Source organism: Halichoeres trimaculatus, unplaced genomic scaffold (assembly GCF_033239565.1).
Source record: "Halichoeres trimaculatus isolate MK-OKI-2021-1 unplaced genomic scaffold, fHalTri1.1 fHalTri1_scaffold_16, whole genome shotgun sequence".
NCBI classification, from domain to species: domain Eukaryota; kingdom Metazoa; phylum Chordata; class Actinopteri; order Labriformes; family Labridae; genus Halichoeres; species Halichoeres trimaculatus.
The window spans coordinates 24775798-24789243 of NW_027437194.1; the positions used below are offsets into that span (position 1 = coordinate 24775798).

Below are 13446 nucleotides of genomic sequence, written 5' to 3' on the forward strand. Positions count from 1 at the left end.
TAAAACACAAAAAGGTCCTTGAAACATAAAAGTACATAGTTAAAGATATTTCTATAAATTGTATCTGAAGGTTGTTACTTTATCTGTCTGTCAGCAGAGTGCATGCTGGGTCAAATTCAGTTTTCGAAAGGCTCAGAGGAGGTTAGACATGGTACAAAAAGAGAGATTAAAAAGTGTAGTTTCTATAAAAACTACTATACTTGTGGTAAAAAAAAAAAAAAAACCAGGGGGTGAAATGTGTGAAGTTTTTTATGGGTATCTTTAAATCAAGGCTGAGATTTTTTAGATTCAGTTAACTTAATTTATACACAAAAAACAAAGCACCTTTCCTTCAAACAATGAGAACAGAAAACAACAAATTTTCATGTAATAAAAGAAAAAAACAGCAACAAACTTAAAGATTTTTAAAAATCAAATCCATACAACAAAGTCAACTAAATATGTAAGGTAAAAACAGAATAGAATAATATTAAAAATTAAAAATGCTCGATGTTCAGACAAAACATGCAGAGTTTTGGACCCCTACATGTTCATATGTTTTAGAAGTCGCTGAGTCTGTCTGTAAACTGATCAAAATATATGGAGCTATTATTGTAACAAAATTGTTTGTGTCTGTGTGAATGCATCCACAAATATGTGAACTGATTCACAAATGTGAGAGTCGGATTTGCAAATACATAAAGTGTTTTCATATATGTGCACAAATCCACAAATGCATGCATAACTCTACAACAGTGTATGTGTATTTTTGCCCCCATTTATTGATTTGCGTGCACACCTGTGAATTAGTTCATGTATTTCTGGATGTATTTGTACTCACACAAATATTTTTGCTTCAAAAATAGCTCCATAAAAACACTCCTTTTTCAAAACAAAAAAAATATAGCATGAGAGCTTCACAACATCTTTATGAGGTTTGCTGAAATAAAGAGGTCATCACATAAGGATCTCCTAATGGTTCATGATACGTTGGAGGGGGAGGCCTCAAGCATCACTCTGCCCAAACAGGTATCCAGAGGGCTGTCCAATCAGAGGGAGGGGGGTTCATGGAGCAGGGAGCCTTAAAGAGACAGCAGCTAGAATTATGGCTTCAGAAAGAGGCTGAAATAAGGGTTTTATACAACACCAGTAAGAGAAAAATAGGCATTTTACTGAGTTGTAAATCATGTAAAGATAATACAAGGGTAACAGAGGGAAAAATTAGAGACGGTGTCTTTTTGTAAGGCTAAGAAAGGTCAGTTAAATACGCACTCAATATAAACAGTGACGTTGAAAATAATGATGTCCAAATGTATTAACCAAGTTTTTTTTTTTAATAAGAGTTGTTTTTCTTTTTACTCCTATACACTCATTCCTGTGGTTTATGTCTGTTGAAGTAAGACATCATTCTGGGCTTGTCTGGTGAATTTGGCTCATAAGTCTAATAAGGTCAATATAGGATGACCCTAACCCTAACCTTAAATTAAACGGTGCATAACAAGACAATTTATACTAACAATGAGACATGAACACTTGCTGTGGTTTCATGTGTTTGCAGTGTTTAGTTTGGCAGAAATAAATGATCACATATTAAATCAGCTGTCTTTTTTATCAGTGTTTCATTCAAACGGTGAAGAACAAAATATTCTGACTGGATGAGTAAGATGTTTCAGGTTGATCAAGCTCCACCCTGAAAATTTCCCAGCACCAAATCAATAGTGCAGCCTCTGAAATCTAAACTATTGACTTTGATGATTACAGCCTGGTTTGCTAATGATTGACAGAGAGATGGTTTAAAAGACTACAGACAAAGGCCAGACCTACATCAGTGTTTGACTTTTCAGAGCTCTAAGATGAGGACTGGGGGGATTCTTCAGCTGGCCTTATGTGGCCTGTGTGTCACTGTGGCGCTTATCAGTGAAGGAATGTAAGTCTTTTTCCCTTTTCATTTACAAAACTAGTTCGAATTGTTTTTACAGGCCAAAGACATGTCTTTACATGAACTTTTGTATTTTTCAGGGGAGCTGTGATTCCAGATCCACCAGGAGTGGACTGTGCCTGGAGCCCTTGGTCACAGTGGAGCGCTTGTGACTCCTGCACCAAAACCAGAGTGAGTCTGAAACAACACAAAACCTGTTTAGAGAGCATGAAGCATACTATATAGTCCCTCTGGAGTGAAATGCTGTACCATATATTATCAAATTCAAGAATTCTTTTAAAATAGTTCGAATTTTTTTTTTAATGTATTGAATTTCTTTTTCTTTTTTCTTTCTTTCTTTTTCTTTTTCTTTCTTTTTTTTGGATTTTTTTTTGCATTTTTTCCTGAAAACTGCTAAAATTTTGGCAATTCTTGAAATGTCAAAATGTACTGTTATTTTACCTTTAATTTTGTTTTGTTTTTTTTTGTTTTTTTGCAATTTTTCAAAATTTTTGAAATTTCAGAAATTGATTTTTTTCAAATTTGTGAAATTTCATTCATTTTCTGAAGTTTTGCAATTTTTCGAAACCTCAAAATTTTCTGAATTTTTAGAATGTCAAAATTTTTACAAATTTTTGCTAATTCATTAAAAAAAAAAAAAACTTAGACATCACATGTTCAATAACTTTTCTTGAATATATTTATTTACTATATTTTTAATTATGTATAGAATGGTATACACTTTATAGTCTTAATTGTGAAGAAAAGGTACATTTTGTGTCTCTGGAATGACTTAAATCAAGGTTAGCTGAGGCTAAATGGCTCCTATGAAAGTACAGGTTGCAAACCCAACTCATAATCTAGTAGTATTTTGCCACCTGTGCAATGGTTTGTCAAATGTTTTGGGTAAAATAGAATAAGACATAAGATAAAAACATCAGTTCTTTTTGAGAGTCTGTTGCCTAGTTTTGCTGGAATCCTTTAACATTAAATGTGGTTTTATTTGTGACCCTCAGAGGCGATCCCGTGGTATAGAGCTGTTTGGTCAGTTTGGTGGACGGCCCTGCCAGGGGTCGATTGGGGAAAGACAGTACTGTGAGTCAGACGCTGCATGTGAGCAACCACCTCCACCTGTGTGCTCCGACTCAGAGTTCCAGTGCGAGTCAGGTCCTTCAGCTCCTTTAAGATACTGATTTATTTACCTTTTGTTGTGGATGTGTAGGTTTAACACCAGTCTCTGTGCAGGTACCTGCATTAAGAAAAGACTTATGTGCAATGGGGACTATGACTGTGAGGATGGATCAGATGAGGACTGTGATGTAGGCCGTAAACCGTGTGGACAGCAACAGCTTGACAACAACGAGCAGGGCAGGACAGCTGGATACGGGTAAGAAGCAACAACAAAAGAGTAGGCCACTAGCAGCGACAAACACTGACATTTAAAGGGCATGTTCAACCTTTTCTCTCAAGGAAACTGATTTCTTAGATTTATTTTGTGGTAATGGTGGAAACTGAGGTTGAGACGCATCTGTTGTATTTTAGCTGTAAGTAAGGGTAATATTGTAAAGAGAGTAAAAAGTGATCGTTTTTCATGCCCCAGAATCAACATCTTGGGTTCAGACCCCCGAATGAATCCCTTCAACAATGATTTCTTCAACGGGCGCTGTGATCGAGTGAGGAATCCAAACACTGCAATATTCGACAGGCTTCCCTGGAACGTTGGTGTGCTCAATTATGAGGTCAGCTGAAGATAAATACCTCGCTGTGTGTATGACAATGTCTGCTAGGATTTTAAAAACACAGATTGGCACACTGTCCTTCCAGACTCTGGTGGAAGAAACCATATCCAGAGAAATGTATGAAGACACTCACAGTCTTCTGAGGGAACTGCTGAGAGAGATGACGGACAAAATCGACATTGGAATGTCCTTCAAATTCACCCCAAGCGAAGAGTCCATGTCAAATATGTCTGTTTCTGGAGGGGTGAACGCAGAGGTTGGATTTGAGAAGAAAACGATGATAAAGGATGTCTCAGAGATCACCAATGTCAAGGTACGTGTAAGCCCAAGACCAATGTTTACGTACAGATTAAAGCAAAGTTAACCAAGATACAAAAAGATCAAATGCTCATAAATATTTCTCTGACCGGCCCTCACAGAACAAGAGCTTTATGCGGGTGAAGGGCCGGATGCAGCTGAGCACCTACAGACTCCGCTCCAGCGGGCTCCAGGTGGCCGAGGAGTTCCTGAGGCACATTCAGTCTTTGCCTCTGGAGTACGAGAAGGGGATTTATTTTGCCTTCCTGGAAGACTATGGAACCCACTATACCAAGAATGGAAAGTCTGGAGGAGAATATGAGTTCATCTATGTTCTCAACCAGGACACCATCAGGGAAAAAAGTACATGCCTCACATCACGGCTTTTCTTACTTACTGTGAGCATGTGTGGACTCGCGCTCACTCTTTCTTCTTCGTGTTTTTTGCAGACCTGACCGAGCGAAAGATTCAGGATTGTGTCAAACTGGGAATCGGCGCAGACTTTTCGGTCTCGTCTGTAAGTGCAGACGGGAGTGTAAAAACTGACAACTGTAAAGATGTCACAAACAAAAACACCGGTATGTTTCTTTGTCAAATCTAACTGATCTAACTCTACATCACGTAATATCTTTGTTAGGGCTGGGACGATATGGTAGTCTTGTAATTCAATTATGATTTTGGGGGTGCTAATTCGGGCTGCATGGTGGTGCAACGGTTAGCGCTGCAGCCTCACAGCAAGAAGGTCACCGGTTCAATTCCCCACCTCGGCCGGTGGGTCTTTCTGTGTGGAGTTTGCATGTTCTCCCCGTGCATGCGTGGGTTCTCTCCGGGTACTCCGGCTTCCTCCCACAGTCCAAAAACATGCTTACCAGGTTAATTGGTCACACCAAATTGTCCCTAGGTGTGAGTGTGTGCGTGCATGGTTGTCTGTCTATGTGTCAGCCCTGCTATTGACTGGCGACCAGTCCAGGGTGTACCCTGCCTCTCGCCCAATGATTGCTGGGATAGGCTCCAGCCACCCGCGACCCTAAACAGGATAAGCGGTATAGAAAATGGATGGATGGATGGGGTGCTAATTCAATTTAAATGGCGATTCTTTGATATTTACAATTTATTTTATTTTTTTAGTTTTTTAGTTTTTTAGTTTGTGTTTTTTTTTAACACCAGACCATGTGAAAAAGTTAAGTGATGATAATATCTACAGACTTTATCAGGAGCCATATTTTCCCATAAAATGCACATCATGTGAGTCAGAGAGAAACATTTCGCCCTCTGCTGGAGAAAAGTGGTAACTTTTGTCCAATCCAGTTTATAAACAAAGACTGAAATGAAGAATTTGAATTTGGAAAAAAAAAAAATATATATATATATATATATATATATATATATATATATATATATATATATATATATATATATATATATATATATATATATATATATAAATTTTGACGGAGAATCCCGATTTTGATATTCTTAAACAAAAAATCCCAATACATCGTTTTTTTTTTTTTTTTTTTTGCAATTTCGTTGCACTTGTTGCAATGACCAATAAAGTTCTCTTCCATTCTATTCTATTCGTTTTCTCCCACCCTAATCTTTATTCTAAATCACTGAAGGAAAAAAATCAATTCATTAACGCCAATGACTTTGACAGTGGGCTAAAAGTAAAACCTGTAGGGAAAAGAATGACAGAACGATGGGTAACTGTGCAAAATATGTGAACAAATGCACATAATATGTAAACAAATCTGAAAATATGTAACCGATTTACCTATGGGTAAGCACTGGTACTTCGTTACGTATTTGGCAGGGTTTTATCATGCAAAGCAACTACCAACAGAAGTTCCCCAGCAGTAAAACAAAAAATATATATATGATGAATCTCAAAAATGCATTTTTATGTAGAATAACACTTTTTTGTGGGGCACTTTGTTGCACACAAATGGTTCGTATGAGAGAGGTTTACTTTCAAAGTTGTTGTCTTTTTACCTCACAGCTGAAACTGAAGGTAAAGCAGTGGTGGACCAAGTGATGACATCAGTGAAAGGAGGGACTCTGGCAGCTGCTTCTGGTATGAGAGCTAAACTAAATAAGGACGGAGTGATGGACGTCATCACTTATCAGAACTGGGCCAGGACCATTGCTGATGCCCCAGCACTGATCAACAGTGAGGTAGATGGTTTGTTGATGTGAAAATAAAGTAACAATGCTTGAAGTTCAAATTTTCAATATATATTCAAATATTCATATGTTGGAGAATCCATAAATTTGTCTGTAAATTGATCAAAACGCTAAAAAAATAGCCCAAGATCCTGATAAAACATGATGAAATGGTGAGATCAATGCACATGTTGAAGAGGCAGGCCTCAAATACCAAGATAGATAGATAGATAGATAGATAGATAGATAGATAGATAGATAGATAGATAGATAGATAGATAGATAGATAGATAGATAGATAGATAGATAGGTTCCCTCAAGAAATACTAGCGTTAGCCTTCAGCTAACATTTCTATGACAGAGTGAAATCATACTAACCTCTCAGTTACACTGTCGATATTGTCGATATTTTTCATGTGAGATGAACATCATGATGCGCTGGTATAATTTGGTTACCCTGGTCTGACAAGTAACACGATACACATATTAACTTTTTTTTACAGCCAGAGCCAATCTATAATTTAATCCCATCCGAAATGCCAGAAGCCAACACCAGAATAACCAACCTGAAGAAAGCCACAGCAGACTATGAAGCTGAGTACAGCGTGTGCAAGTGTAAACCGTGTCACAACGGAGCCACTCTGACTCTGCTGGATGGAAAGTGCATGTGTCTGTGCACCAACCTGTTTGAAGGCTTGGCCTGTCAGAATTTTAAAGGGGATAAAGCTAATACCCGAGGTAAGACTCCAAACAGATCCATCAGGTTTTACCATCAAAGCGTTTTATGTCATGGCCTAAACTTTTGGATAATGTTTTGCAGTTGAAAGACCTGTGGTTGATCAGGTAGGTAACTGGGCATGCTGGTCCAGCTGGTCCAGCTGTAGTGGAGGGAGACACAGAAGGACACGTTCCTGTAACACGGAGGGTCTGTCTGGAGCTACGTGCAATGGAGCCAACAGCAGTGAGGAGTACTGCTCAGCAGAGTAGACATCTGCGATGAGAAAAATCTCCCCTGTAGACATCTCACCGGAGGTTTACCAAAAGATAAAAGAAGTAGAGTCCTTCAGCGATTTGACTGTTGATGCTTACCATAAAAGAACAGAGCCCCCCAGAGGCCAGTCATGGACGATACAGCTCACAAAGTAACAGGTTTTTTTTCAATATAGTAAGAAATTTTGTTTTCTAATATTCAAAGTATCTCATTTAAACTAAAAAGTTTAGGTATGTGTATGTAAAAAGAACAAGAAACTAAGAGGAAAAAAAATGTAACATAATATTTTAAATAAAAAGTTTTTCATTCCCCTGACTCTCTGTTTTCTGCTCATCTATAAATCTATGAAGTGAAACAATAAAACAAGCATTTAAACAAATGGCAAGTGAGAAAATTTACTTATAATCCTTCAAAAAAAATTAATTCGATAAAACTTTGGAAAAACATGAGAAATTACATTTTCACAAGATCTTCTTAGTGGTTCGTGGGCCTTAAAAAACACCAAGGTCTGCCCATAGCTCCGCCCCCAACAGGCATCTAGATGGCTGGCCAATCAGGAAGAAGGGTTTTTGTGGAGTGGAAGGCCTTAAAGAGACAGCAGCTAAAATTAAGTGTTTCAGACAGAGGCTGAAATAAAGGTTTTCTAAAACACCAGGGAGAGAAAAACATGGTTTTTAATGAGCTGAAAATCATGAGACGCAGCTATGGGGGTACTAGAAAGACAGAGTAAATACTAGAAAAAGCACAATCCCCCCACTTTAATAGTACACCACTGAATAATCTAACGGGAGACCAAAACTGAGACATCTATGTTTAAGTGTCTACATCAGAATACCTCTATATTTTTACTGATCTGTTGGTTGCACCAGTGTGTAGGACACAGCTTGTTTTTTAAATAACAAAAATAGAAAGTGCATCTTGTGCAATAAAGGAAATACAGTTAAGTATCATTAAATTAATTTTTGGTCACTTTGATATCATAAATTAAAGAGAAATCATCTTTAGAAAGCTCTTTTCATCCACCCCATCACCTTGTTCAGAAAAACTGCTCGTTCTGTGTATGTATTAATCAAACTACATTTACATTCATGAGAGCTTTGGCTTTTTTTGACCACAAACAGCTCTGTGTTTTTCCACTCTGGCTCTCTTGAAATAGTGTCAGGCCGAAGTATGTATTAATGGGCAGATAACTCATTTTTAAAGCACAAACACATTCCAGCCGGCCGCGCTGTGTTAACCAGAACCAGATGAGTGTGAGCAGGACGGAGAGAGGGAGCTGACACACACAGGAGGGTTTAAGGTGCTGGACATAAACACGGTGTAAAAGAGGACATTATGTGCAGCAGAGTGTGTCTTTGTGAACATTAAAAGTTAAAGTCTTTACATTTTTTAAGATAATGTCAGTTTTTTTATTATGGTGTATTAATTTCACTTCTCTCATCATGTTCGACTTTTTAATCCTTCTGAGATAGAAATACAGCCTTTCACTTAAAATGTCCGGGCACAGAGAGGAGGCTGACTACATGTTGGATTTTGATCTTGACATTATCACTTTCAGCCTATGAAGGATTGTCTTTGCTTTTAGAGCCTCAAGTGGACGCTCAAGGAACTGCAGTTTTGCTCCTGAGCTTCATACTTGCAGCCTGATCGTGACTTGTCTACTAACTATTCTAATCTTTGGCTCACCCTGAATTAATATCATGCAGGATTGGAGACTCCAAAAACGTGCATTTATAAATCAGAGCTGCCATCCTTTTGTTTGTTGTTTTGTTAAAAAATAATAATAATATTTTTTAAAAAGTATGTTTTCGAAGACTACTCGGATTCTGTCTCTCTATGACCAAAAGGCAGTCCATGAAGATTTTTGAATATATAAATTTGAGTGATGTATTATTGCTGTAAACAGCCCACCAATTTACAGCTGTATTTGGACCAAAGACTTGTGGGATATGAAGTCCTGCTGTGAACAGACATTCTATCACCTTTTCAGCAGTTTAATGGCACTTTCAAGAGGATAACTGAGGTATTGCAATATTTCTTTTCACTTTTGGGTGGATTCTGCTGCTATTTGGTGTGTGTGAATTAAAACAAAAAAGTGCTCAACTTGTGTTTCAATGAATTACTTCTATTTTTAATCATTGCATTATTTCACCTTCTCCGTATTTGCCAAGTCAAAAGAAAACCAATCCAGGATGTCAGATATCTAAGATGCGGTTTAGCATTTATCTTAATGAACAAAAAAAAGTCATCTTCTGTTTGTTTGCTTGTTTTTTTTTTGTTTTGTTTTTTTGTATTCATGATTTGTAACTATTCAGGACTGTGATCTCACATTCTGTAAACATATTCTGATTATCCTTGTCCTCCTGAAATAAAAAGAGGTATATTATGTGGTTGTGCTCTGTTCCCGTGAGGTCATACAAAACTTTTAACAGAAGTTCAAGCATTAAAAAAATGGAGGAAAATTTTTCAGACCTCACACCAGAGATTTTTTTGGGGAAAATCTCAGACTATTAACCAAGCAGGTGTCTTTTGTGCGAGAAGTGCAGTCACCCCCTGCTGTCCATTAGCAAGAATGCAGGCTAAGCCTTTAAAAACTTACTTTGTAATAGTTTCTGGGCTGCAATCAATCAAATGTAGCACATACATGTTTTTCAGTCTTTGATAAACTGTCTTCAAGCAGCTTTGTATGCTTGAATGTTGTGTCTGAGGATGAAAACTCAACTAAGTAAGTAAGTACATATTTAATGTTTGTATATCTTGGATTAACATGTCAGATAAATGGAGATTTGCTCTCAGTTTGGGTGCCTTTTATTTCCATGTTTGTTGATGGATTAGGACTCAGTCATTTTAGAGGGATCCTCGTGCCAAAGGCCTTTAAACAAACAGCAGGAGTGAGTGTATTCAGGAATGTGTATGGACCTGTTAAAGAGGACACCTAACCATGATACTTCAACTTATGACTGGCATTTTTATGCTCACTGTAAAAAATAACTTTGAAACCTGATGGTAACCTGATCCAAATGTGAAATACTCTGAAATCTGATGAGATTTATTGTTCCATTAAAGCTCTCTGAGCAGCTTCAGCCCCCTGGTCTCATTTTTATTACTTTCCTTCCTCTCACAGTGAGCTTTCGCTGAATATGTCTCTCATAGATCCAAAACATTATGTGTGTGTATGTGCATGTTTCTGTGTGAGTGTGAGTGTGTGTGCAGTGGGAGGGGGGTGATGAATGCATACTTGAGAGGTAACCACTGGGGGTGGGACCCCCTGGCCTTTAGGATGTCAGCATAATGGAGTAAAACTTTGGGACCTTATTGAGCTCCAGGGAGACCCCATTCACAGCGGACAGCAACCCAGCCTCAGACCATTATCTTAGGCTAAAATGTTTTGTTCTTTCCTCGGCCTTCAACAGAGCTGTTAGCACCAAATAATGAACCCCTGAGTATGGATAGACTGCTCGCTTCTCCTTTTACATTTATTTACTTTTACTTCAGCTGAAGAAAAGGTACAGGAGAAGACATGAAGAGGAAGTCTGCTTGGAAATGCTCGGAACAAACTTCAAAAGTCATGTTTCCTTACTGAGATAAACCTCTGGTTGTGGTTAAAAAAAAAAAAAGTTAGTCCAATACCTTAACTACAGTGATGTAGTTTTTATGAAAAAAGGATTAGCCGCTCTAGGATTTATAATTCACTAACAATCATTTTTGAATTTTTAACATCTAAAACTTTCTAATGAGCATGCAGGACATGAGGAAAGACATAAAAAAAATATGCATATATTAAAAAAAACAGAACATGCCACAAAACATGACAAAACAAAAAGCGTGCAATACTATGCTTATTCAGTAAAATTGTTGCACGCTTGACTGTTAATTTTGCAAACTACTGGCACAAAACCAAAAAAATGCACACTTAACTAGTCCCGTTTAGGCATTTTCACAGCAAAATCTAAAGTTATAAACTTTTTGCCATGTCAAAAATTGACGTTTTAAAAAAAAACTTCCTGCAAATTCAAAGAATTGTAAAGACGAACATATTAAACTTTATGAAATCTTAGCTCCACTCCTGCACTCCTTAGCTCTGCTCCAGTTTCTCACAGGCTGAAATAATGAGTTCTCAGCTTTAAAATGTGAGTCATTGTCGTCCCCTCTCATAAACATATAGTCCTCACTTTAAATGAAAAAGAGGTAAGGGATATTTTTAACAACAAAAGCCTTTGCAGGGTGTGAAAGGAGCCCCCCTCGTCCTCTTAAACGCCTCGACACAGTTGGAGTTTGCCCCCTCCCCACTTCCCCGGGTCACTAAAGGCATTGAAGTTTTAAGGGGCTGCCACGGCAGATTACTCCACACAGCTGTCCCAGCACCGTGGAAATGAAGTTATGCTCCTTGTCAGCTATGTTTTGTGTTCCCCCCTCCTCCTGAGCCCTCAAACCTCACACCCCTGCTCCATGGCTGGGCTGCAGGAGGGATCAGGGGAGGTAACCAGAGGACAATTCCTATCCAGCCATGGTAGAGAGAGCAGATCTGATTGGTTGATGAGCTATTCCTTCTTTGCATCATTATTCAGAGAGGCCTAAAATCCCCTGACATTCAACCCAGCACAGCCCCTTCCCCCCTATGAACCCTCAATCATAAATCAACCCCTCCTCCACCTTTCCCACCTCTCTTAAAGCTCAGGGTGCTGCTTCCCTCAAGTCCAACCCCCAAACCCCCAATTACTGAGGGTCACCGAGGTTTACTGCTTCAGTTTGCCTTAGCTAAGTTTGTTTATCTTTGACCAAAGCTGAACAGAAAGCAGCTAAAGATGTGATAACTTCAATAAAAAGACAATTCAACCATCAATATCAGAGTCAGACACATTTAGTCCAACCAGCCTGTGCTGCCACTGTCTGACTGCTCTGTTTGACCCGAAGATCTAGGTTTTTAGATGACTAAACATCATCTCTCTCTGTCGGACAATAATCTGCATCAGAATAAGTAATCAAATAGATAATTTGCTGATGTTTTTTATTGTGGGCCCAAAATGTTGCTTCTTTCTTGTGTCTAACAGTGGCCTCTTCTATAACACGTAAACCATTTAACCTGTTGCTCAACTGTATAGTAGAGATTTTTTTGTTTCGTTTTTGTTTCTGATCTTAGTGCTTCATCATCAACAACAACAACAAAAATTGTTTTCTTTTTAAATTTAATTAATTGTTCACATTTTTTCTTGGATGAAACTTTAAAGGGGAAAAGATGAATAGACTTTATATCCCCTGCATTCAAAAAGTGAAAGTAAAAGGGTTAACGCTCAACATCCTGTATTTAAAAAAGCATGACAGACAAATGATGAAGAGCAGTGCAGTAATGATTTGAAAAGTTAAGTGATGATAATGATGATGATGATGATGATGATCTGCAGCGTCAGTAATGCAAACTTTCTCAACAAGTTGAAATGTCTAATAAGCACAGATAGTGTTAAACTGAGCTGATTAGGGCTTTCTGGACTGAACTTTACACCTTACATGTTTGCTGCAGCTACAGTTAAAATGCTAAAGTAAAAATGCTTTTGGTAGATTTATGATGATGCGTCACAATCTTTCTGTGCAAGCTGCTGAAAAAGTTTAACGTGTTTTCATGTACCTTTTAATTGATCTTGAAAATGAAATCATGAGGCAGCCCACTCACCCCACATAACCTGAAACACCAAGGTACTTCTCCTTTTCTTTGACACACTGGAACAAATTACTTCTTAAATTCTATCACCTCTTACAACCAAGCAGCAGCCTCCGGTCTAAGTGCTAAAATCTGCTGTTTCTCAAGTGTCCAATCAGGGGCACAGCTCACATGACAGACCTTTAGCTGTTCTCAAAGCCCCCATCACTTCCACTATGGCAACGATAGCTGATTTGATTTGCTTCAAAAGTCCATTTTAGAAACAGATGGTTGATGTCGAAAGACTATGTCCATTAATTATACAGTCTGTGGTTACAACACAGCAAGAAGATTTGATTCCCTGCCTCATTGTGTGGAGTTACCTTTTCCAAAAAAACATGCTTACCAGGTTGATTGGTCTCTCTAAATTGCCTATGTGTGTACGGTTCTCTATGTAATCAGTGAGTGAACTAAACAAGTGGATAGATTCTTTGAATGGACTCTTGAAAAGAGACAAGAGCAAGTGGCAAAACTGTTACAAAAGCCCATTTCAGGAAAACAGCATTGGATCTCTGCCATCTAAAGCATGAAGACAGCACAGATTAATCACTAGTTTATCTGTTGATTGACAACTTTCAGTGAGATGCATCCTTTTCAAACCTAGATTATCAAGCAGATTTGACATGTCTCAATCAAAAACTAAACTAGGATGCATCCCCGAAGA

The 13446-nt window shown here is 38.1% G+C and overlaps 1 protein-coding gene across 1 annotated transcript; it reads left to right on the plus strand.

Moving 5' to 3' along the window:
- The first annotated feature begins 1832 nt into the window (after nucleotides 1-1832).
- On the plus strand, nucleotides 1833-7083 carry c9 (complement component 9). Its single transcript, XM_074690593.1, has 11 exons — nucleotides 1833-1906; nucleotides 1999-2089; nucleotides 2914-3064; nucleotides 3143-3284; nucleotides 3498-3636; nucleotides 3722-3949; nucleotides 4056-4296; nucleotides 4383-4511; nucleotides 5933-6108; nucleotides 6600-6859; nucleotides 6924-7083. Exons 1-11 carry the CDS (start codon nucleotides 1833-1835, stop codon nucleotides 7081-7083), a joined length of 1791 nt encoding a protein of 596 aa, XP_074546694.1.
- The last annotated feature ends 6363 nt before the right edge of the window (nucleotides 7084-13446 follow it).